The 24,626-nt window shown below is 53.0% G+C and overlaps 1 protein-coding gene across 1 annotated transcript in view; it reads right to left on the bottom strand.

Moving 5' to 3' along the window:
• Nucleotides 1-24,626, bottom strand: part of WNT2B (Wnt family member 2B) — a 47,635-nt gene that overhangs the window by 12,722 nt on the left and 10,287 nt on the right. The window contains exons 2-3 of the mRNA XM_026660987.2: nt 10,168-10,388; nt 2,021-2,298 (exon numbers count right to left, since the gene is read on the bottom strand). Coding sequence (XP_026516772.1) covers nt 2,021-2,298; nt 10,168-10,294 — 405 coding nt within the window. The 5' untranslated portion in view covers nt 10,295-10,388. The remainder of the gene's footprint in view (nt 1-2,020; nt 2,299-10,167; nt 10,389-24,626) is intronic.

Genomic DNA, 24,626 nt, shown 5'->3' with positions numbered 1-24,626 from the left:
GCCAGAGCCGGCCCTGTAAGCGACCATTCTCCAGCAATGGAAAGATGTGAAAGAGAAATCTACATTTCATCACAGGGACTGCTCAATGCTCACATCCACAAGACACTACGTGTCACCTGCACCCAGCTGGGGGTAATCCTCAGAGGGGAGAGTGGTGTAAGAATGAGAGACAGTGGCCTCAAATCACCTCTTTCTCCCCCATCACTGCTCATGGCAGCTGCAATGCTCAAAAGACAAGGAAAGCATCGTTGAACTGGGAGAGCAGTGGTCCTGGCTGGCTTTTCAGCCAGTACAGACTGCTGTAAATGTATGCCAAGACAAAACCTTTTGCTTTTCAGTTCACTTAGCTCGTTAAGTTAGGTATTAGCTGGCATTTTACTCATTTCTTTTGTAACCAATCCTGACTTTGATGCATCATCACTTGTAATCACTTACAATCTATTTCCCCATGCTTATTTCCTCCCCCCTGCCCCCCAGTTCCTCACATCTCCTTGTCAATTGCTGGAAATGGGCCATTTTCATTACCACTACAAACAGTTCTTTTTCTCTCCTGCTGATAATAGCTCACCTTAACTGATCACTCTCCTTATAGTGTGTATGGTAACACCCATTGTTTCATGTTCTCTGTGTATATATATATCTTCCTACTGTATTTTACACTACATGCATCCGATGAAGTGGGCTGTAGCCCATGAAAGCTTATGCTCAAATAAATTTGTTAGTCTCTAAGGTGCCACAAGTACTCCTGTTCTTTTTGTGGATACAGACTACCACGGCTGCTACTCTGAAATCTATCTTTCTGTAGTTAATAAACGTATTTTATTGTTTAATCTTAACCAGTGTGTTTGGATTAAAGTGTGGAGAAAACTCCATTTGGGATCACAAGGTTGGTGCATATCATGTTCCATTGATGAAATGACGGATTTTCTATGAGCTTGCATTGTTCAGCCGTGTGCTGAGCAGGACAAGACGCACATTTCTGGGGGACAAGGCTGGGACCAGGAATCTGCCGGTGGTCTTCGGCTGTGTCATTCATGAGTGGCCAGCTAGTAGCACTCCGTAGTGTGCAGCTGGGAGCAAGGGACATGTTGGAGGCTGTGTGTGAACTGGCCAGGAGGGGCTGCTCCCCAGTAAAGCAGTGTGATAGGAGACACAGCTATTCAGCAGTCCAGATTATACCCTGGGGGATGTCGCATGGGGCTCTGCCTTCCTCGAGGCCAGTGGGACTGCAGGGAGGGCTGCAGGCCCTGGTGGCCCACAGGATCCATCTGCTCCCCAGAGTCTGCAGGGACCCGGCACTAGCTGCTCCTCCATGTTCCCAGCTGCTCGTGCAGGAGCCTGGGCGCTTTGCTGCAGAGAAGAGCTTGGAAGCAAGCAGCTCAGCAAGGGGGGGAGTGGGGAGGGCACCCCCAGTCTGGTTGCCTCTGAGAGAGTCCCAGTTAAATGGGGAATCACCCCAAACACAGGGGCCCTGTTGTGCCCTGGAGGCTGGATGTGCTGTTCCCAGCCCCCTTACCCTCCCCCCACAAACTAGCACTGCTGGGCTGCAAACAGCCAGGGTGGGGAGTCCAGGCAGGCGAGGGCATTCCTGCCGGTGGGGGGGGGGGGGGGCTGGATCGGGGCCCCCCCACACTGGAGAGTTAGTGCCTCTGGCTGGGAATCAGCTGGCAGCTATCTCACCCCGGAGCGCCCGGCTGGGGAGGAGATGCCGCAGCTAAGCAGGGAAGCTGCTTTCCTGCCAGGCTCCAGTGGCCGACTGGGGCTGCAGCAAGCGGCCTGGCACAGCGGCTGCTCAGTTCCTGTGCCCCATGCTGTCCCTAGGTGCTCGGCCCCATGGGGGTGTGAACGGCTGTGCCCACAGCTCGGCAACAGCCTGGCTACTGGGTGCAGAGGGGCCCTGCAGGGTAGGAATTCAGGCTGCAAGCTGGCCCAGGGTGGTGGCCTGGGCCAGGGTGGTGGCCTGGGCCGGCTGCGGTCGCCGGGCTCTGGCGCTGGCCCGGGCCTGGACCCTGGTACTCACCGTCCTCCCGCAGCGGTTGTTGTGCAGGTTCATCAGCGCCCGGGCGTCCTTCACCTTCTTCTCCTTGGCGTCCACAAAGGCCTTGGCGAACTTGATCCCGTAGTGGATGTTGTCGCTGCAGCCGCCCCAGTCGAACTCCCCTCGCTCGTCCTTGGAGCGGCCGCGCTTCAGGGGGTCGCAGCTGCAGGCTTTCAGCTCCCCTTGGCTGCAGGCCCGGGTGATGGCGTAGACGACCCCGGCCGAGGAGATGGCGTAGACGAAGGCCGCCTCTCTGCTGCCTGCCGGGGGGAGCGAGGGACAGGCCTGAGGGTGTGCACCGGGCCCGGGCATAGGCAGCCCCATGAGAGCAGGAAACCTCAGAGACATCCCCAGGTATAAAGCATGGCTGTGCTTGGCTGCCCCGAGGCCCCTCCAACAGGGCCCCGCAGCGCCTGCCTCCTCATTCTGCCCCCCTGCTCCATGCACTGAGCCCACGGGCATCAAAGCGGCCAAGGCCACAGGCCGGGGACTCCGGCTGGGAAAAGGCAGGGCCTCAACTGAACCTGGCTAAACAGACTCACAGGGCTGGGGGCCACCAGTTCCTCCCAGCTCCGCCCGTCTGCTCATCCCACAGCCAGGTGGGCACTGCTCGGCCTCCATCTTCCTACCGCACGAGGCAGCCTAGCTCAGAGGCATCTGGCTGGCGCTGCTCACGCCTGCCCTGTCTGCCTCATGGCCATGCTCGGACACTAGGGCCTGGAGCTGACCTGGCGCTAGCTCAGCTTTGGACTGCTAAGGTCACGGCTGGCTTGCGAGCCCAAACAGTGTGAGTGGGGCACCTCACCCGGGGGCTGGCTAGCAGCGCTTGCGCTTCGTCCCCCATCACGCTGCCCAGCAAGAGCAATGCATGGCATGAGCCGGGGGGCGGGGCCATGCAGAGCCCGGTAGTTGCCAACGAGGGGGTGACGACTGCACTGGGAGGGAGGAACTGGCAGCCTGGCAGCGCTGGCCTTTATCGCCCGACCTCCACGTCTCCCTCAAGTGCCATAATGCTTCCGCCCACGGTCCCGCCAAACAGCTGCACAGCCACCAGGTTAGCCCCCTAGGCTTACCAATTTAGGTTGGATGTATTCCTGGAGGTTTCATCACATGACATAATCTTTAATTAAAGATTCATCTTTAATTCCTGGAGTTTCCAGGACAATCCTGAAGGGTTGGCAACCCTATAGCCCCCTCACTGCTGGCTCTGCCGGGATGCCTGCCTATCACATGCCAGCCCACCCCCTGCCTGGCTAGGATCTCGGCGGCTTGGTAATTAGGACAGTTTACCTGGGTCCCTGCCATTCCTTTTATTGTGGGAGTCACCTGTTGTCTCGTGTCATGCTTCCTGAAAGCCCTGTGGGCAGGGCCTCTCTTTTAGTGCCCAGCACAAAGGCCCCCCACTATCTTACTGGGCCCTGTAGCAGCTACTGAAAAACAAATAACCGCCGTGTGTTACCCCTCCGAGGGACTCTGCGCGCAGGCTAACGTGCTGGGATAGCTGAGCCACGGGCCGCTGTGCTCTGCAGGCCCCAAGACCCGTCCTGCGGCCTGACTGAAGAACTCCAGCGGATCATTCCGCCCCCCGTTCATTTTGTAACCACGTTAAAAAGCAACCAGGGGACGTGGGCCCAAAGGGCGGACTGTTAACGGGGTGTGTGAGTGTGAACTAGTCCGGGAAGCAATGCAGCGGTGCTGCACGGTGGGCTTTGGGCGGGCGGTGGTCAGCATTGCTAAGCGTAATGGAGCTTACTTTTTCCTCTGCTGGAGGAGCAGGAGGAGACGGGAGATGCCCCCCGGGGGCTATCCAGAAGCCTTGCTGGTCAGTACTCAGCACTCGCACCAGCCTGTTCAGAGCTCCTTTGCTGGACAGTTCCCCAGAGACCCTGAGCACCACAGGAGCCGTGTAACTCGGCTCTGAGAGAGGGAGCTCCCGGGGATGACAATGAGTGGTGGGCGGCTTTGATGAGCATAGAGCTTGAGGTCCTGTTCGGAATGTGCTTGAGCTAGAGCGGCCATCTGGTGAGGTCAGAGTCTAAGGCCCCTGGAAGGAACAGGGAGATAAAGGGGGTGGCCTGTCGGCAGATAGGAGTCCCATGGAAGAACAAAGCTGAGCCAGGTTCCAGCAGGTCCCTGCACAGAGCTCTCCCCCCGGCAGATCCCTCGCCTCACAACGCCGAGCTTGGGAAGCATGAGCTCGAAGTGGAACCTGGGGGCACAGTCCAGCCCCCGAGAGGGATGCCATGGCCAGTGTGATGGAGGAGAGACCCAAGGGCGTTAGGGTGCTGAGAGGGGAACTGCCCTGGAGGCGGCAGACTGAAAGCACAAGGGCTGGGCCCTACTGGGAAGGGACAAAGGCCAGAGAGCGGAGCTGATGGAAGGCGGGGGGTGTATCATGGCAACATGGGATGGAAGACTGAGGTTTAGCTAGAAAAGACACCAACTGTTGTGCCTTTCGGGGTAATTCCCCGGGCATGCCTGGTGTGTCTGCCCTGGTCGGAGAGCGTGGCCTTCTGCAGGACATTGGCTGTACATATATTCAAATCTCTAGCTGAGTTCCCAGCTCCTCACACCTCAATCTGCCCCACCATTCCCTCTCCTCCCATTGCTGCAGCCAGAGCAGAGGAGCCCTTCCCTCTCGGGCAGTGACAGCAGCCAGCTTTTGATCTCCCCGTCCTGTGCTGGGAAGCGCTTACAATCCCAGCCTGCCGGAGCTGCGAATGGGCAGGCTGCAGGACATCCCAAGCAGCACAGGATGCCACCTGGTATTTTATGGTTCTGGTTTGAGTTCACAGCTGGTTTTATAAGTTGTAAAAGCAGCTGCAAATCAAAACCATGCAGCGGTTCACTGAGGAGGGACCCTTTCAAACACAGCCTCAAAGAACAGAGTTCTCTGGGTACCTGGCCAGGGCTGGGGGACAGGTACCAAAGCCAAGAGCGCTCCTGTCGGCTCTCCATCCTCGCTGGCTCTCCCAACAAACCTGGGTGCGTGGGGGCTCGGGGACACAGGGTCACAATCTCTCTGCTCTCAACCTATGAACCAAAGCTCCGGGCTGCCCAGGGTAATCCATCCAGCCCTACCCAACGGGCCACAGGCCTTCTGAACCCCTTGCTGGCCAGCAGCGAGCAGTCCATACCCCAGCGCCAGCCGCTGGCGCTGTGTAGCAGGCAGGAAGAGGACTGGCGTCCTAGGCAGGACGCCTGCTCTGCGGACAGTGATCAGAGGTGCCCGGGAAAGGGTGAATGCCCCGTGCATGGTGACCTGGCATGGCAGGGTGTGTGCCCAGCCCAGTGTCACACATACAGCTCCAGCCACCATGTAGGCTCCCTGCTCCTGCACACCTGCTGCCTCTGCTTACGCAGGCTGGGGTGGTCCCCGGGGCTGCCAGGGCAGGAACTGCTGCTCGCTGTTTGCTGGCTCAGGGGTAGAGGTGGGACATCCCAGAGGGTGGGCGACTCCTCTACCCACCAGGCTGTCGTGTGCCAGGCCCCAGGGGAGGCACTGGGGCTATGGAGGATGCCCCTGGACTCAGCGTAGGGAGTTCCAGGTGTCACAGGCTTTGCAGTCTGAACGTTTGGGTGGGCAGGGATGAAGGCCAGAGGTCTCTGGCCTCTATCATATTCGGGGAGCAGGCGCTTAAAGCCATTGGTTGCATCTGATTGTGGGGGGCCCATAACTCCAACAGGTTTAACCCCAGCCTCTGCCCTTGGCTCTGCAGGGACAGGAAGGCTCTGACCCAGCAGCAAGTGTGTCTCAGTCAGGGGCTGGGGCAGTTCCCCAGACCCATCTCTCCTGCAGGCTGCAGCCAACAGTGCTCCCCCTCTGTCTCCTCCCACCCAGAAAGCTTCCCTCCAGTAACCCGCACTGGGATCTTTCTCCGTCTAGCTAGCTCCTTCCTCCTTGCCTCCTAGCCAGTCCCTGATGTGCAGTGAGGGTGCCAGTGCCTCTGCCTCCTACCCAGGGGTGCTCAGACACTCTCCAGATGAGTTATCTGGGGTGAAGGAAAGCACCTTCCCAGCTGATCTTGGCCTCCAGGCCCTGTGGCTGAACATGACCCAGTGTATTGGGGGGGGGGGGCAGGTGGGCAGGCAGGGTGGGAAAGGACAGGATCATCTATCTTGTTGCTAGATCATTCTGGTTCCAGCCTCATTCACAATTGATCATACATGAATTAAAAACACTCCATCCAGAGAGCATTGGGTGTCAGAACCCCTTGTGAAGGGGTGAAAGTTTTGCAGAACCAGGAGTGAGGAAAAGAGAGCTGATTGGCTGGATGGGGTGTCAATCACCCAGAGAAACAGGGGCGGGACTTCCCTTCCCTGCAAAGGGTTCTGGGTGAGGAAGCCCTCTATAAAACTGGCAACTGCAAGCTAGCTCTTTATGGCTGCTGGAGGAAGAGTCACCTAGAGGAGCTTGGCTCTGCTTGATTGACATTATTAAAGGTATTCATTGCTGTTAGTGGCCTTTATTTAAAATAAGTCTTGGTATCGTTGGCTCAAACTTTTCTGAGCTGGGTCTTGTTGCTCTGTTGGGCAGTTTTGTGGCTCCATTGAGCCACACCCCTCTCCCTCCTTGCTCTTCCTTTTCCTCAGAGTAGCTGAGTGCCAACCTGCTCTTCTGCCTAGCAAACACTTCCCTCTGCTCCCAGGAGATGCCTGTATCTTTCTGGTGCAAGGTGTATCCAACAGGCTGGGAACTCTTACCCTAAAAGAAATGAGCCTTTTGGGGTCCCCTGGACTTGGACTGCTAATGGGGGCTGGGGGGCATTGTGGACACTCTAACCTTGGTTATTGTCATTTCCATGGAGGTAGGAGCTACAGTATCTGATCAGTGCAGCATGGTCTCTGTGGCATGCAGGATGCAAATTGTTGCCCACTGAGCTCATGGTGTTCCTAACTCTTGTAACTTCATCACGTCTCATGGGATTTGGTGTTTTTTTCTTAAAGCCCCAACTCCTGGAGTTGTGGTACTATGTGAGAATCTGATTTGTTTTTTTTAGAGGGAACTTTCTAGTGTGCCTGGTAGCGGAGACTGGCCTGAAAACCTGGCCCCTATAGGCTCACAGGCCAGGTGGCAAACAGACCTCAGCACTCACTATTTTTAATCCCCTGGCTTTTAAAGTAATCTCGTGATATTTGGGGACCAGAGTCATGATTTGTGAAAGCTCCGAGTTGGCGGTGCTACCTGCAGCCAGGGCGTGGAGACCAGAAGCACTAGGTCAGATGGATGGTCTGTGTAGTCCGTATCCTTCCTCCCTGGCTCACTCTCTAGAGCAGCGCAATGGTCCCACTAGGCTGCTTTAGTGCTGTGAGATAATGGTCTGTCTAGTTCAGCCGCTAATGCTGGAGGCTTCAGAGAAGGATGCAGTCCCCCTGCTGCACCCATGGCTATTGCCTTCTGATTTATGGTACAATGCACCCTTTGTCCCCCCTGTCCCTATATCGGGGGGGACAGGGAGGTGTCACTTCAGTGCCAGGCCTATGGCCCACTCCTCTGGAACCCAAAGCTGTGGTTGTCCTGGGATCTAATTGCTCTCCGTCTTGGCTTCCCTGTCACGTAGGGAGACAGCAAGTTCCCATGTGAGCAGCTGACTCCTGGCCAGCCCTGCTCTCCAAATATTTATATATCCCATTACTGTTTACATACAAGCCTGTTCTTCAGAGGTGTCTCCTTTCCCCCACCCACTCCTGTCCCAGAGCAGCGATAGGCTCCTGTTACCGCTTGATTGCTTAGAGAATAGTCCCGCTTCGAAGGAAGTAACCCAGCCTACCACACATGGCAGCCTAGCCACGGAGAAACAAGGGAAAAGAAGAGGTTCCTAAGTGATTCTTGAGTGCTGGCACAATAGGAGCTGCCGGTGTTACCAGAGCACGTAGCTGATGGATAGAGGGGGCAAGGGAATCAGGGGCTGGCTGCACTGCTGACTGTGGGGGAGAATATTGTCTGGGAAGGCCCTGGGGCTCTGCTTTTTGGGGGGACTTTAGCCTCTGGGTATAGCTGAGGTCTGGGAGTGTGAGTGTGTAATGTACCCCCAGGGGTACATTGCTCAGTAGCAATGGACACAGGGTGTGTCTGCCAGACTCCAGAAGGGGGTTAATATGCCTTCACCTTGTCGGAACCACTCTTCAGCTGGGCATTGCTCCATGAGGTACAATCCCTACCACACTGCCCTGGAGGTGCCTGCTGGAACACCAAGCGTGGCATGTCGGGTGCTGGGCTCTTTTGACTGTCTGGCCATAAGTGTCCCTTTTGGAGGCTGAGCACACGGAATCTGGTGCCAATGCCATGGTCCCCCCCGGGAGTTGATGGTAGAGCCCGAATGAACCCAGCTGCCCTGAATCCTGGTGCAATGCCTCAAGCACAAAGCCATCCTCCTTCCCAGGGCGGGTGCTGCACTGCTTGGGATTTCTTCCTGGGTACATGGGAAGAATCCTGCCCTGGCTGCTACTGAAACCTAGCACAGCATGGTTAGAGACCCAACTGTCCCCTGGATGGGTGTGAACCACAGCTCCCATCAAGTCAGCCGACCAAGGGCATTTGGGCATCTGTCTTCCTGCTGACGGGCAGAAGCTTGCTGAGTTCACATCAGGTCTGGCAGCGTCAGTGGCTGGAGCAGGGCTAGGAAGATGAGCCCGGCCGTGGTGGTGTCCAGCAGGACAAGCTGCAGGGTTCTGGGGTGCTCAGAGTCCTGTGCAAGTGAGGTGGGAACTGGCTGCTCTTTTAAAACAGGAGGTGGGGCCACAGGCTGCAGGGGTGAGTCTGGGAGGGAAGGGGCTTGAGACTGTCAGACAGGGGATGTGACATCCCCTGGCACAGAGTGCCTTGACTTTCAATGAGGTTAAGTTGTGAGGGAAGGAGCCAGGGATCCTCAGTGAAAGCAGATCTTTGGGATCCCCCTATGTGCTTGCAAAGTAACACTTTCCTTTGTCAGCCACCCTTTCGCCTCTTCCCTGCCTGTTACGCCTTTGGTGCCTGAGCCACCAGTGTGCTACGGTGGTCCCATTACATCACTCTGGTACAAGAAACGGGCTGTGAAGCCAGCAGATCTGGCCACTGGGACACACCCATTGGCACAGGGGGATTCTCTGGATGGCACAGGGCTGACCAGTGGCTATATAGCCCCTTCCCCATTAGTGCCCTTAGTTTATGGGGCATCAGGGCTGTGGCTGGTGAAAAGAGGGTTTTTCTGCATTTGGTGATTCTTAGCTGCTGGACTGGTCCCTTTGGGCCATAGGGAGCTGAGTCTAAATTAGAGCTGCCTTGAGGCTGCTCTGACTTATGCTGGAGATCAGCTCTGCAAAGGTGTCTAAAGCGACCCAGCCGCTGTACCTGCTATGAATGGACTGTGGTGGAAATGCCAGTCGGCCCCTTGGCTTCCTAGGTTGCTGCATAATTGCTTTTCCCCCCCATGTGACATGCAGCAGCACTGTGCAGCCTGCCTGCCTGTGGCCTCTCTAGGATTACACCCCCTCCCCCTTTGGATGGGGAGGAACCCAATTGTCAAATGGCTAGGAACATCAATGTCCGATCCTCTAGCAAACCTTTCCCCTCCCTGTGGGTTCTCAACTTCCAGCCTCGCCTTCAGATACTCGGTGACTCAGATATGAAAGAACTTAAATGCAGAGCTCCTCCTAAATCTAGAGGGAGGGACTAGATTGTTTTCTTTTCCTTCCAGTGCATTACGCAAGGTCTTTATAGATCCTAGTTAATAACCTTCTCTGCAAATACTCCTTTCCTCTGTCACACAGAAATTGTCCACCCTCTTCCTGTATTTAGGGCTATGCCCAGGTTTCTCTCTGCCACTGTATGCAGAGTAGAGCCAGTCAGTCTTTCCATCAACATTCAGTTTTGGTGGAAAAACCCAATTTGGTTCTTGATGGGAAAACATTTGAAAACATTTTTTGGTTAAAAAATGCTCTTCAGTTTCATATTTTGGTCAAAAACCCCAGAGAAATTGCAGAGGGGAAACATCTATTTAAAAGAGTTCTTCAAAATTTCCTACAAAAAATAACTGGCATTTTTCAATCCGCGCTCCAAATTCCCCTCCCTTAGACAAATGCATCCAGGTTGGAGTTGAGCAATAATTTACCCTGGGCTGGGTGGGAAAGGCAAAGCTGACAGAACTTACTGCGTAGCATGACTCTCCCGAAGACCGTGTGGTCTCTATCCAGCGTGCTGCAGTTCCAGCGGTGGTGCCGGAACTGGTGTTGGCATTCCCGGATCCACTCTTTGGCCCCCTCCCCGACGGACTGCATGATATCAGGGTACCTCTGGCAGAGCTGCCGTTGCTTGTTGACTAATCCAGGGATGTTATCGCAGATCACCCTTGCCCCCAGTGCCCCGATGTACCTGTAGAAAGAGAAAATACACTGTGAAAAATCAGCACAGTGCAGGCACTTGATTGTGTTCAGGGAGTGGGGTCCAATGGGTTAGAGCAGGGGGGACTGGGAGTCAGGACTCCTGGGTTCTATTCAAAGCTTTGGGAGGGGAATGAGGTCTGGTGTTAAAAACCAGGAATCTGGACTCTTGCTTTAGCTCTGGCCCAGGGAGAGGGATCTACTGGCGAAGGGTTGGGGCAGGACTGGCAGTCAGGTCTCCTTGCAATGGGGGGGGGAGGGATAGCTCAGTGGTTTGAGCATTGGCCTGCTAAACCCAGGGTTCTGAGTTCAATCCTTGAGGAGGCCACTTAGGGATCTGGGGCAAAATCAGTACTTGGTCCCTGCTAGTGAAGGCAGGGGGCTGGACTCGATGACCTTTCAAGGTCCCTTCTAGTTCTAGGAGATAGGATATTTCCATTAATAAAATAAATAAATAATAATTCACTCTGTGTGATCTTGCTCACACCATGGTAAGCCTGGTGTGCCCCATTCCTCTCCCTCTTGTGCTGAGTCTTGGATTACGCCACTGGGCAGGCAACCTGCTGCTTCAGCCTCCCCATCCTTCCTCTCCTCCCTGCATGCCAGAAGCCATTCTGGGAGGGACCGTGCTGCCTCCTACTGGTGAAGCTGATCTAGTCGCTTGACTTATGACTGCTTTGGGAGAACATTGGCTGGGGGCTAACCCAGTTTTCCCCATGAGCAGGATGGCATGAAGTAATCATGACAGGGAGGGTGGGTGGAATATGCTTCTGCAGCAATGTGTGGGTGGGGAGCACAAAGGTGGTGATTCTCTCCCCCCCCCCCCCATTTCACATCTCTGCTGCACACTTGCCACTCTTCCTACCTGGCTGCTTATTAAAGGTCTAACTTTTGCCCTTTAAGAGTGGTGCACTCGATGCAGAAGGGATTCAATCTTGATTTCCAGTGGCGTGAGCTTAGCCCCGCTGTCTGATGCCAGGACGGGGAAAATCACCTACAAGGATCTGCGTGTGTTACTGGCAAGCAGACCCTCCTCCTTGGGAGGCAGTGCTCCGCTCATTGTACTTCACGGGGAGACCTGGAGTGCTCTGCTCGGATTTGAATCCGATTCCCAGTGCTGTGATTAAACCAGACTGGCAGGGTGTAGGGGATGTTGCAGTACTGAGCCATCAGGGACTTTGTGTCTAACAAAATAACCCTGAGCTGCACCAAGCCCAGAATGGGAGGAGGGGAGCTGTGTGCTCGACCTGAATTATTGCTGTAGGAAGCAAAGAAACCCGTGGAGCAGGCTCCCCTTCTGAGATGCTGCAATCAGGTGCACGAGGGAGGCAGTCGCTTTCAAAAGTGACATTTGTCTGCTAAAGCCTGGTGAACTTTCCACTCAGGGGATAAGTTACTGCGGTGGCAGCTGATGGAACAGGCTGATATGCAAAACCCTCTAGCCCTGCCTGTCCCTCCTGCCGCACGAATCCAGCTCTGCTGGCAGCAGCAGGGTTTGATCAAAAAGCTCTTTCCAGCTCAGAGCAGTGGGGCGAACACACGAACCAGCATGGCCAGGACTTGATTATTACCATTAGTTCATTTCTACTCTGCAGCCCCTTGGGAGCCTAATCGAGGAACAGGCCCTCCTGTGCTAGGTGCAGTACAGACAAGCTAGAAAGGTGACAGTCCCTGCCCCAGAGATCGTGACCCACAGGGCTGACTGGAAGCAACAGCTGGATGAAACAGACATGCAGCACAGCAGCGGTGGGCTCGGAGGCAGTGACATCAGAGCAAACAGCACTCCGAGGTCTCAGCTGGCCACGTGGAATAGGGTTAGAAGCCCTGCAGCGTATTTTGGGGGTAACAGTGACCCTGGGCTCTAGAGATCCCCAATTTTTGCCCTAGTCTTTTTGTGACACATTAAGGGGGTGGAGGGATCTGCCCTCAATATTCACTGACAGTCTCTCCCCCTTTTTTCCTGCCTATGGAAGCACATCCCAGAAATCAGCAGGGCAGCCCAGCCTCCTACTGCCAGTCAATAGATCAAGATCAGTGGGTAAGGACCCAAAAAAAAGCATTAAAATTGCTTTGCCTGCTCAGACTCAGGTCCATCTGGACCAGTCTCCTCTGCCTGGGGCCGGTACCAGCTGCCTCAGAGGAAGGGGAAAGAATCCTGCACTAGCAGTGATGGGATAACCTGCCCCTGGGGTTGTCCCCCAATTAGCTAGAGGCTGACTCCTGGCCCAAAGCAGGGATGTGTTTATCCCTTCCAAAACACTTAGGTTTCTAAACCCTTACTGCTGCGAGTCTGGATGTTTTCCATCCACTGGCATCCCAGGCTTGGCTGTAGCGGCAAACATGCCTTAGGCATGGTGTGCCCTGTACCAGTCTGCTCAACTCCCCCGTCAGAACCAGACTTCTCTGCCGACTCTAAAGCAATACCGATAATGGAGTTGGGTGTAGCATTTTCCAAATCCATCCGAAAGCCCTGCCTAGGTCCCTTGTTTATCCCAGCCAGAAAGCAACGGATCCTTTGTGCTCGGGAATGGGCTTTGCCACATACCGCTGAGCTGCATTGCTGGCTGGAAGAGGAGAGCTTGGGGTGAGAGTCAGTTTTTTTTTTTTTTTTTTCAAGCCCCTAGACTGGAAATAAGACCCTCCCTTTAATAATTAATTAATTAATAATAAAAGCAATAAATGTGGGTAATATTTCACTGTCTCTGGCTGTGCTCTATATCCGTCTCAGAGATAGCTGGCAGCCCCAAGAAAGCCCTGTGACTACAGAGGGAGGAAAGGCTTCCCCTCCCACCACCACCTTTTTAAAATATTTTGTTTAAATGCTGGCAGAAGCACAAGGTCATCTCAGGCTGGAGCTGTGGATAATACACTCGGCTCCCCATGGCTTTGCAAGCCAGGGCTGTGCTGGCTGAGGCACATGATTCTCGCAAGCCTGCTCATCAACCTTTCATCGGGCAGCAGCAGGGCCAGGGAGGTGGGGGGAGCCGTGAGAGCCAACAGCAGCTCATCAAGTGATAGCTACCAGGGGATGGAGGCCAGTAACCGCCCCCTTGTGCTTTGCTCTAAAGGGAGGATGGGGTGTCACGGCTGCATGGGGGTGCATGCTGGGTTCAGTTCAGCCTGCTCTGGGAGTGTTCCACCAAGAGCAGGGGCACATAGAGGAAGTGGGTTTCCCCCCCCCTTTACTCAGCAGGAGAGGGCACTGCTGGAAACTCAGAGCTGAGTGGTGTGTGCTCTGCTCAGGTGCCCATCTGCAGGCTGGCCTGTTGCTGCTAATAGACCTTTATGGCTTAAAGATTTTCTGTGTGCTGCTGGCATGGGCCGGAGCCCAGTGGCAAGAAGCCATTGCATGGATGTGCAGCAGCAGGGCTGGCTGGCTCCCCAAAGCCAAGGCAGAGCTCTCTGCTCCCTAAGCCCCTTGTTCCCCAATATGTCAAAGGAAACAGAGGCTCCTCCCCAAAGCAGGGAAATGGGGGCAGGAGGAAGATGGTGAGTCTGGCTCACCACAGCGCCTGCTAGCTCAGCCTGCTGAGGGGGAGACAATGCTGAGCCTGGCTTGGCTCTGGGGTCAGTTGGGAGAGCTGCTGCCTATGGGCTAAGAGAATGGCTGTTTGACCCTGGGCTGCTCTGATGGCTGGGAGGGTTCTGCTAAGGGGCTGAACCGCTGTCCTGTAACTGAGTGGTTCTTCCCGCTTCTGGGCTGCAGCGGGGGGTTGCGCTGTTGGATGATGTGATCAGTGTGGGCTGCTGGGGGCTCTGAGAGGAGTAATACATGTGTCCCCAAGAGAGATGAGGAAGGATGGAGAGGTCAGACCTGGAGTCACCATCTTAGCCTCTACGGGACCAGCGACCATGGCTGAGGCCAGGGCTGGAGTCTCAAGAGGCAGACCGGGAGGTTGAGTGCAGCAATCTGAGAACAGATGCTCAGTCTCCAGGGGCCTGGGAAGAGGTGCCCGGAGAGGGAGGCATTACTAAGCAAGGCCTGAGAACCTGGCCAAAGCATGAAGGGCTCTGGAAAATGCCCCAGGGCCCGGTCTCTCCCCACTCGCACCAGTCTAAGCTGGCAATGGCTCCGCTGATGTCCCCAGAGTGATGCAGGTTGAAGCGGGTGTAAGCAAGAGGCGAATGGGGGCTGCTGGCTTGACAAAGACGACACCGTGAGCTGACAAAGGAGATGCTTTCCTAGCAGGAAGCCATATCGCTAATGGCGACTGACTAACTTATCCCCACAGGAAGCTTTGGTCACGTAGAATCCTCTGAACAAGATAAACACCAGGCACTCCCTTTCTCATGCTGTGAGCTAATTTCTGCTCTCCTCAGCTCTGCTGCCAAATAGCCAGATCACAGCAGATATTATTGGAAGGAGAAAGTGGGATGAGAGAACAGAGTAGGGTCACTGATTCCTTCATTTTTCCATGATGCACCTTGCCAGCATATCTGGCTCCCAGAGCTCCCTTTCCATGCTGTGTGCGAGAGCTATTTGCAGCTGTCTGCCTTTCTTCCAGATTGCAATGGTTTGATTTTTCTTTAGCATTAGTGGCTTGATTCTTTGCTGTCCTGCACCTCATGGTCATTTACACCTGTGTGAATGCTACACAAGGAAGAGGTTGGGTTTGGTTGGGTTTTTTGATGCACCTAATTGGCCCTGGGGCCAGTGACTACACATGGTGCTGGGGCAATGGAGAATCAAGCCCTGTATTCCAATGGCACCATGTGAAATTCTGTGATTTTTTTTTTTGAAGTTTTGGTCCATTTCAGAATGGAAATTCTTCAAAATTTCCCAGAAAACAAAATTGCTGGGGTGTCGAGGGGGGGAGGGGCTGGTTTTGGGCTAAGAAAAATCAAAATCTTTGTTCCACTCATAACTCCATTATTAAAAAATGGAACCAAGTCATTTTGAAACAGAAAACGGAAGCCTTCCTTTCTGAGAAGGTGGAGATGGGACACTGATCTTACCAAAATACTCTGTTCTGTTTGTAAATGAGAATTTAGTCAGACTCCTTTCCCAGCCGTGTTTCGCTAAATCTGTGTTTCTGATGGACCCCTTGGCCCCCAATGAGCAGTCAGCCAGCTCGACTTGCAGTCGCCTCTAGACAGCCATGGAATTGGGGGTGGAAGGCAAAGAGAGGGAATCAGAATGGCCCCCGCAAGTGGAGATGGCCCAGGCAGACTGTTCTGGCATGAGCCCCTTTGAATGGGGAAAGGAGGTGAGGAGGAGCAAGGGGGCCGGGAGCAGGGAGACATGGCGGAGGGAAGACCGGTGGGTGTGGAGGAGAGATGTCGTCCAAGTGACCGGAGCAGTGTCAGAGGCAATGGGGAGAGGCACATAGGGCGAGCTGATGTGAGGGGTGATGAGGTCCCTCAGCCAGGTGCGAGGCTGAGCAGTTCCTAGCCCCCATGGAAAGAGCCAGGGGGCCAGTGACAAGCCATGGAAGGCAGCAGATGCCAGGGGAGGGAGGCTATTTTAGCTGCTGAATATTGGAGAGGGAGAGTTGAGAAGGGCATGCAGGAGGCCAGGTGAGAAGTAGGGTGAGCCAGTGAAGAGCTGGGCAGGGGGAGCCAGGGGAATTTAGAAACATTGCCTGTCTGCAAAATGGGCATAAGGATATCTCTATAGTGACTGGGGGGCAGGCAGTGAGGTGGTGTTCGGGGGAGGGGCGGGAGAGGGGAGAATAGGGTAAATCTTAGTATGGTTATTCCTGCCAGTGTCTATTCTATCCCCAGGGACAGTGGAAAGAGAGCACAGCTGTACCCAGACTTGCAGGCAGACTTGGGATGTTGCTCTTTTCCACGAGTTTTGCTAAATAAGAGCCATACTTTGTGTAATGTTAAGTCTGCGACTCCAGTGAACGCGTGTCGTTTGACATGCTCATAAAGTCTCATGTCCCCCTCTAGTGGCTGGTCGCATGGAGGATAAGAGCCTGACTGCTGCCAGCTAAAGGAGTTACTTGATTAGCTCAAGTAGAGGTCAGGGTTGATGCTCTGTGTGTGCATCACCTGGCGATGACCCATCACTACTTTGTCCTCAATGCTACTCTTTACAAATAGCACCCAGGAGACCCGTTAGAGCAGCATCCGAACCTCCCATTTCTACAGAGCTCAGATCCCACAGCTGCCAGGGGATGGCTGTGAGCCTCAAGGAGGATCATGGGAGATGCCAGGCTAATGTTGATTCCTACTCTCAGAGCTTCCACCTTCTGTTTGTTACTCTTCCCGTCAGGAGCAGTTGGATAACACACTTTGAGAGCATTGGCAATCTGAGTGCTGACTATAGAGTTGAGGTTGCTCTACACACAGGCAAGTGGCTTTGAGAGCTGGAGATGTCAAGGAGGTAAAGTGGTTCTGACCTCCTGCTACTATTTCTCCCCCCCCCATGGGTAAATTTGTCTTACAAGCAAATCCAAATATGCAGTTGACGTGGGCTCTTTCTCAATTGCTTCTGAGTGCAGGCTCCTCCAGTGCAGAGGGAGAACAGAAGAGAACTGTCACATGTTGGCTTCCAGTTGTTTTTCTCGTTCTAAGAATCTGCTGACTTCTATCCTTATAAACAAGGAGAACCCTAAATTGCTTCTAAGATAAACACACAAACTGGAGGCAGACGCATCTGTTTACTCAACAGTACAAGTTTCCTTTTAACCCCCTACCAGCGGGTGTTCCTGTGTAGTGCGCACTCTAGTTCTTGAAAAATTCCCATGGGGGCTCATGTTCTCAGAAGGCTGCTGGCACTAGGTTGGGTCATCCAAGAGAGATTTGAATCCTGCATCACATCCCTGCTCTCCTACTGCTCTGGCTATGAAATAAGGTCCGCAGGGCTGTGGGCTTTCCTACCCTCATCACTTCTCCTGAGGTTCTACATTCAATTCCGCCATGGATTAAGGGAGGAAAGACCTGTGTATTGCATGCAGGAATGTCTGTTGCACAGTGGATAAAGGCTGTGCTTGTGTCTACACCATGGAGTCTACATAGCCATGTCTAGACCCGCATATGTAGCATTAGATGCAGCCTACACAGATAAAAGAGGTTTTCTAGGAGATGAATCTCCCTGAATAAAGTTAGCTACAATGATGGAAGCATTCTTCTGTCAGCCTAGCTGTGTCGACACTGGGGGTTAGGTCAACATAGCTATGTCAGTGTGGTGTGGGGTTGTTTCACACCTCTGATGTAGTTATGTCAACCTAACCCTTAAGTGTAGACCGAGTCTCTGTCACTCGTCTGCTGGGACCACAGTCCCTGGTTCCTGTTCCACCTCCACGTCATAAGGGGATTTTGTTCTTCAACAATAATCTCTTGCAGACTTGCAGCATGCGGATAAGTTTTTTAAAATCCCTCTGCCTTGCTTCTACCCCCCCAGCTCGGTACAGGGCCGGTGGAAGGCAGTTTTCCACCCTAGGAGAAGTGGAGCAGCGACGGCGCACTTGGGGAGGGGGCGTAGCAGAGGTGGGGAGCCCTGCGGCAGCTCCCCCGAGGCACCCCCACAGCAGCTCCCCACCCCCCCCGGCCCAGGGAGCCGTGCAGTAGGTCCCCACCCCAGCTCACCTCTGCTCCGCCTCCCCCCCGAGCACACCGCCCCCGCTCTAATTCTCCTCCCCTCCCAGGCTTGCAGCGCCAAACAGCTGATTGGTGCTGCAAGCCTGGGAGGCAGGAGAAGTGGAGCAGCGACCGCACACTTGGGGAGGGGGCATAGGAATGATGTAAAAAAAAATTGGGGGCACTGCTTTTTGGCACCCCAAATCTTGGTGCCCTAAGCAACCGCCTAGTTTGCCTAAATGGTAGCACTGGCCCTGGCTCTGTAACAAGCAGCACCCTGAAAGCACTAGGGTGACACCAAGCGGCAGAGAGGAATTGGCTTATGGCTTCTTTCTCCAGCAAGATGCGTTCCTGTTACATACCTCCACAATCTGCCATGACCAGTCCCCAGGCTGACTGGAATGTTCTGGGAGCTGTGGCTGTGACTTGGGAGAAGGTTTGACACCCATCTTTCCACTTATTGGCTAGGCGGTCATTTTCTCACGACTTCCTGCTGTGTTTCTCCTGCCCCATTGTCATTGAATTTCATGAACTGAGCTTTGCTCCGGGACAGAACTTGTCCCTGTGATCCTCTGATCCTTGCTTCTAACATGGAACAAATTTGCCTTGCCACCTGGATTGCTGCAGTGACCGAGTTATGGTTTTGGGGGTGCTGGGGAGGTCAGTACAGACAGCACACTTGTATACAGGATTTAGAACCGGTTATAAGCTGTCTCCAACCCTGACCGTGCACTTTGAGCTCCCAGTGCATACACACCCCCAAGGGACTTGGCAAACACCCCATCAGCTCTTCTACCAGCTATCTATGGCTCCATCCTGCCCCTTCTCTTTTGCATCTGAGGCTGCAGCCAGCTCTTAAGGCTGTGCTGCATGGGAGACTACCAAGGCCCAGTCAAGGGAACAGTTGACACATTTATAGACCAGGCTCAGGTAAACTTCTTGTTTAAATGCCACAACTTCTCTGGCCTGAATTAGAAATGAATCATTCTGTTCTCCGTGTTCTTTTGTAACGGGGACCTGGGCAGCCCTTGCTTCTCATTCTGCAAAGGCCATCAGCAATGAGCCCTATGCTCCCCTCAGCTGTACCAGACACGTCCCAGCCACCCGCTGTAGAGGCAGCACACGGTCTCTGCATCTCTGGGTTGAAGTGGCACTTATGCTGCCTAGGCCATGGGGAAGCTGCTGTATACAAGGGATTGGGTTTCAAGCAGACCCAGCACGCTGAGGCCTCAAGCAAATGTACCGAATATTCCAAAGAACTGGCAATATTTGCTGTGAAATGTATTTAACTTTTGCTACATGAATGGATTTGAAAAGCCTGCACCCATTAACTTGTCTCAGAGATCTAGCAATAGGCATGTGGCCAGGAGGGTTGAGACCATGGTAAAGAATCACCAGAGGAAACCTTTTCATTCTAACGCTGAATAAGGAACTTGGTAGCAATTGGGAAAATTGACGACCCTTCCTCTGTGGTAGTGCAGAATCTTTCCCCGCCTCCCCCAGCAATGGCTTTGTGCTATAGGCTTACAGGGAATGTGCACAGGGCCAGCTCCAGCTTTTTTGCCGCCCCAAGCGGCAAAGCGGGGGGCGGGGAACCCAATTGAGCTGCTGCCGAAGAGGAAGAGAGGGAGTGAAGGACCTGCCGCCAAAGACCCGGACGTACCGCCCCTTTCTATTGGCTGCCCCAGGCACCTGCTTCCTTCGCTGGTGCCTGGAGCAGGCCCTGAATGTGCAGATAAGTTAGCAAAGTCTGCCTGCTGCAGTTAAAAGAAACCATTCTACAGAACACTGGCAATTTAAGAATCTTCATGCCCCTTCTCCCTCCACTGCTCACTTTCACCTAAGTGAGTGAACTGCTTCTGCATCTTGCAGCCTGATTTATAGCCCTGCTTACATGGACAGACAACAAGCCTTAAGATGGTCAATTGGGTTTGACCCTAGTTGCTCCCAATTAGATCCCCCTGTCCTACTGCTCCCTAGGAAGGCACCTCCATTATCTGTGTCTGTCTAAAGCCTCCCTGGGAGGAAAGCAGGTGCTACTGCACTAGGGTGTTTATAGCACCAGTGTGCAGCCTCGGAGGAGTCCAGCCCTGGTGTGGTGATGGGGGGGGGGGGAATCTGCTCCGGGGATGGAGGCACAGACTCAGGTCTGCAAGGCAGGGGCTACTGCCTGGGTTCCATAGGGGATGGGGCCACTCAAAGGGTCAGAGCTGCCAAGGGAGAAGGGGGAAATCAGTTTATTCTCAGCTTAGACATAACCCAGAGAACGTCCCAGCTTTTGCTGTTTAAAAATCAAATCCGCTCCCAAAATACCACTTAGCACTAGGGCCACACTGAAAGCTACTTGTAGCAATGGCCGGCAGACTCGGGGCCTGCCCCAGCTCAAGCCTGGGAGCACAGGGCTCGTTGCAAGTGAAACAATCAACAAAAAGGAAATCAATTTAATTTTGTTAATTTGTGTGTGTGGTGTAAAAAAACAAACCAACCCAAAAACCTAAACTGGGCCACAATTTTCCTACAGATAACCCCAGCCCCAATGGTCCAGGTAAAGAAGGTAAATTCTCTTCCCCAATGGCCAATTCAGTCTAGTCTGGGAGGACTTCTAGATTCCTCACTAATGCTGAGCTCTTGCGTAGCAGCATCCAGGAGCAGTGCTTTCAACCATCTCTGCTTGGTTAGGAAACTCCACCCCATCCTGGCAGAAGCTGAACTGGCCTCAGTTATTCTGGCCTTTTGTTACCTCTCGGCTGGATTACAGCAATGGTGTACATGGGCATGAGGCCTTTGGCATGTAGGAAGCTCCAACTAGTACAGAACGTGGCCTTGTGTCTCCTCAGCAACACAGGCTTCCATGAGCACATCACACCTATCCTCTTCTCTGCCTTCAGATGGAATACTGGATCAAGTTCAAGGTTTGGTCTTTATTGTCAAAATGCTCCATGGCCTGGGCCCAGGAGATAGCAAAGACTATCTAAAGCTCTGGGACAAAGCCCATGGGCATCAACTACTCCTCTGGGACAGTGGAACTCGCAACAAGGGAGAAACTTGTCACTGTGAAACACAACTTCTTGTGGTCTGGTCCCAGGCTGGGGAATAAAACTCCTCCAGGAGCTCAGGGCTATCGCAAACATCAGCACTCCAAGTGTATTGGCGCATTTCTTTCTCCTTCCCTTCACTAACAAACACAGCAACAGATGTGTGGATATATGACACCCCCTACCAGAGCAAGACACTCCATGGCACATGCTTCTCCCCTTGGAGAGACCAGACAATGTGACAGATGTTAGGCACCGGGAGTAATGCACTGCTGGAAGGCGCTTAGGTGCTCTGGTGATGAGTATAACATCCTGACTAGAACAGCCCTGCAGGGGCTCCGTCCATCGCTGCCCGTCAGCAAAGCAGAGCATCTCACTGTCTGAAAATAATTAAGTTTGTCCCTTGACACATCAAGGGAAACTTCTGCTTTTCTGGCGCTCTGGTGGAAATGCTTGGGCTCTTTATGGCAATTGTAAAGGGCTTTAATGAAATCAAGGCAGGGCTCTGGGGTGAAAAGAATGGTCATGTTTATGGGACAGGCTGCTAGTTTGAAAGCAAAAATGTTTCCTCTTCCTCGTGTGGTGTGGGGATTGAATCACTGCTAGAATACCAACATGACACTAGCTGCTCCTCCGGAATATCGGAGATTCTCCTTCTCTAACACAAGCCATGTGCTCTGAGCAAGCAGGGAAACTGTCCAGGCCTCCCCGCTACTGACCTCGCAACAGTCAAGGTCATTATTCAGGGCTCTGGTAGTGATCTGATGGGAGCTGAGAGCTAGAAGAATAGGAACCTCTCTGACTGGCTTTAGGATATACACAGCCTAGTGCTCAATAGCACAGGTTTCCACTGGGGTGGGGGTGGGGAAATGCATTTTTGTCAAATTGAAACATTTTGTGGGAGTGTGTTGATGTCTTTGATTTTAGATGGGAGAAAGTTGAAAGGAATCGTTTTGGCTCTTACTTTATTTTGCTAATGTCTGTTTTATAGAGACTCGTATGATAAATATTCATGTGATATTATGAATGCATTTTACATAACGTTTTGACATGACTGAAGTGAAACGTTTATCTCAAATGTTTCAACATTTTTCATTATTTCCAAATCATAATATTTTTGCAATTTGTTTCACAATAAATGTCGTCAAAATTTTGAAGGGTCGGGATTTCCCCTGGGAAGGTAATTCCATTTTCCAACCAGCATTATTGCATTCAGGGTTGCACCAGTTCAATGAAAGGTGCTGGTTTTGAACGGATTTAACTTGGTTTAAATGACTTAAATATGATAAACAAGATTTAAATCAAATTAAGGGTGTCCACATGGATTTGCACTGGTAAAACTAAGCTGGCTTTTTAAATTCCTCTGCACCTCTGACTATAGGCAAGGCCTTAGACCCACTGACTTCAGCTCAGACACAAAGGGTGCACGGGCTGCCGGCCCTGGCGTGGTCAGAGCCAAGGCAGGAGGTGCTAGCCTAGTTCTCTGCAGTGCATGGAGAGGTCATGACTGCAAACTGATGCCAGGATAATATTTGTTCTTCCTGCATCTTCTGTCATCCCAAAGGCTCCCAAGGCATCTTGCAGACTATCCACTACCACCCAAATTGAACATCGCTCAGGACGTACAGTGTGCACCGCAGGGCAGAGTCAGGAGGGGATATTTTGACCAAGGAAAGCAGAGTAAATCCGAACTCCTAAAATATCCATGTCGGAGCTGTAGGAGACTTTCGATTGACTCCTTTGGAGCAGGCTCTTAGGGCAAACTGGGCCTTAAGACTTGCTCTGAAAGGTCCAACACGGAATGATGGAGTGGGTGGTGCCTTCACACTGAAGTACCTGGCACTTAATTTTCCTATACTCCCTTAAGACAGTTTGGAAGCTCTGGATTCCCTCGTACCCCTTCAGTGTAGTCACCACTTAGTCACAAGCAGTGGCTTTGGCAGCTGCAGGTAGACTGGATCAAGCAAAGAAATGCTGGCAGCCTTGTCCTGTGGCTCTCTGCAGAGCAGTGTTCACAGGCTCAGAGCTTAACAAGGCTTTCCAATCCATTGTTTTTGGCCCATGCATCAGACACTCTTCCCCCATTCAATACCCTCCTCTGGCTGTTGGATGCCTGTAATATTTCACGCCCCCACCTATTATTACTCAGGCTAGTAGGCCCAGCATCATTTGGAAGAAATGCTAAGCATGTAATCCCTCTGCAGCTAAGCAAGTGGTGCCATCAGAACCTCTTCAATTGAGTTATAACCTCAGTCAAACATGACTCGTGAGCACAGGATGTCTGTCTTAGCTGCTGGGTGAATGGATCAGTGCTGGATTCTTTAAAGGTTTCATTCTGATCTCTGGCACATGGGCTGCTGCCAGCTGTAGATAGGGCAATGGACGAGGGCGTGTTATAGCATTCTATTCTGGAAGGGACAGCGCAGTGCTGTCTCTGGCAAGGAGTAAGTGCAGGCGCGGGGAAGCTTTGCCTTGCTGTGATTTCTTCTGTGGAGGGAAGAGACTGGGGTCTCCGGGCCCTCAACACACCACACACACAGTGAAGTAGGCCACAAAAATCCGTAAGTGACAGGTTGATCCTGAAGCCTCCAAAGTCCTGACAGCTGTGTACCTAGCTTCCAGATTTTGTCCTCATTCTCTGCCTCTTCTCCAAGACTGGCAGTGTTACGATGGTTTTTGTGAGGGCAGCATTCTGCCCCCTGACGGGGGAGTGCAAGCACCCACTGGAGTGAAGGGCTCTGGACCCCCCTTAGAGGGAACCCTGTACCTTGCAGAATCAGGCCATAGGAAGTGGTCTAGGGCCATGAACTCACTTCCTATAGCAGATCCCCAAGCTGCCACTGGGCATCACTTCAGGTGGTGCTGGCCTGGGCTGGAAAAGCTTTGCTGGTGTGGAGGGGAAACCTCTGCATCTCCTCTCTGACCTTTCCAGCTCCCCTATGGAATCCCCCGTAGTTCCCAGTTGCTTTGATACCCAGTGCTCCATGTGTGCCACAGTTAGATGAACCTGCAGCAGGGTTCTGAGGTTCTGCATCCACTTAGTTTAAACATGAGCAAGATGCTCAGCCCAGTGGCATTTGCATTAGCTGGTTTAATATTCCATTTATTTCACGCTGTCTCTGTGGTTTCCATTTTCGGTGTGCCACAGACTCGTGCAACATATCACAGAGAATCATAGACGTGGAGGGCCAATCCTTCTGTGCACTAAACCCCTGGCCTAGCATGGTGCTCCCCGCTCCAGGAAGTGGGTGCTGGTGACTCATTGGGAAGAGCCCCACCTATTGACTCATTATTGAACCAGTGCATTGGTGTGGTGCTAGAGGACACCGAAGAGGTCTGTTAGGTGAGATGTAAAATGGAGATCCCAGTCACTTTTGGTTGCTAAAGAGCCCATGGTGGGTTTTTGCAAAAGCAGGGGGCAAATTCCAAACAGGATGACTGTTCCCTGAGCCGGTTTCACATGGATTCTGTGTTCTCTTCCTTTCCTGGCCCTGGCTACTGTGGGTACAGAATTTCTAGCTGACCACAAAGCACTTTAGGATTCATTCATGGAGTCCAAGGCCAGAAGGGACCAGTATGATCAGCTGTCTGACCTCAAGGTGCTATATATGTGCAAGATATTACTTTGTTGTTATAAATCCTTAATATTTTATTAAGCCGTACTGGGA

This window comes from Terrapene carolina, unplaced genomic scaffold (assembly GCF_002925995.2).
Source record: "Terrapene carolina triunguis isolate 2854851 unplaced genomic scaffold, T_m_triunguis-2.0 Scaffold926, whole genome shotgun sequence".
NCBI lineage: Eukaryota > Metazoa > Chordata > Testudines > Emydidae > Terrapene > Terrapene triunguis.
This window is presented reverse-complemented; position numbering and strand designations above follow the sequence as displayed.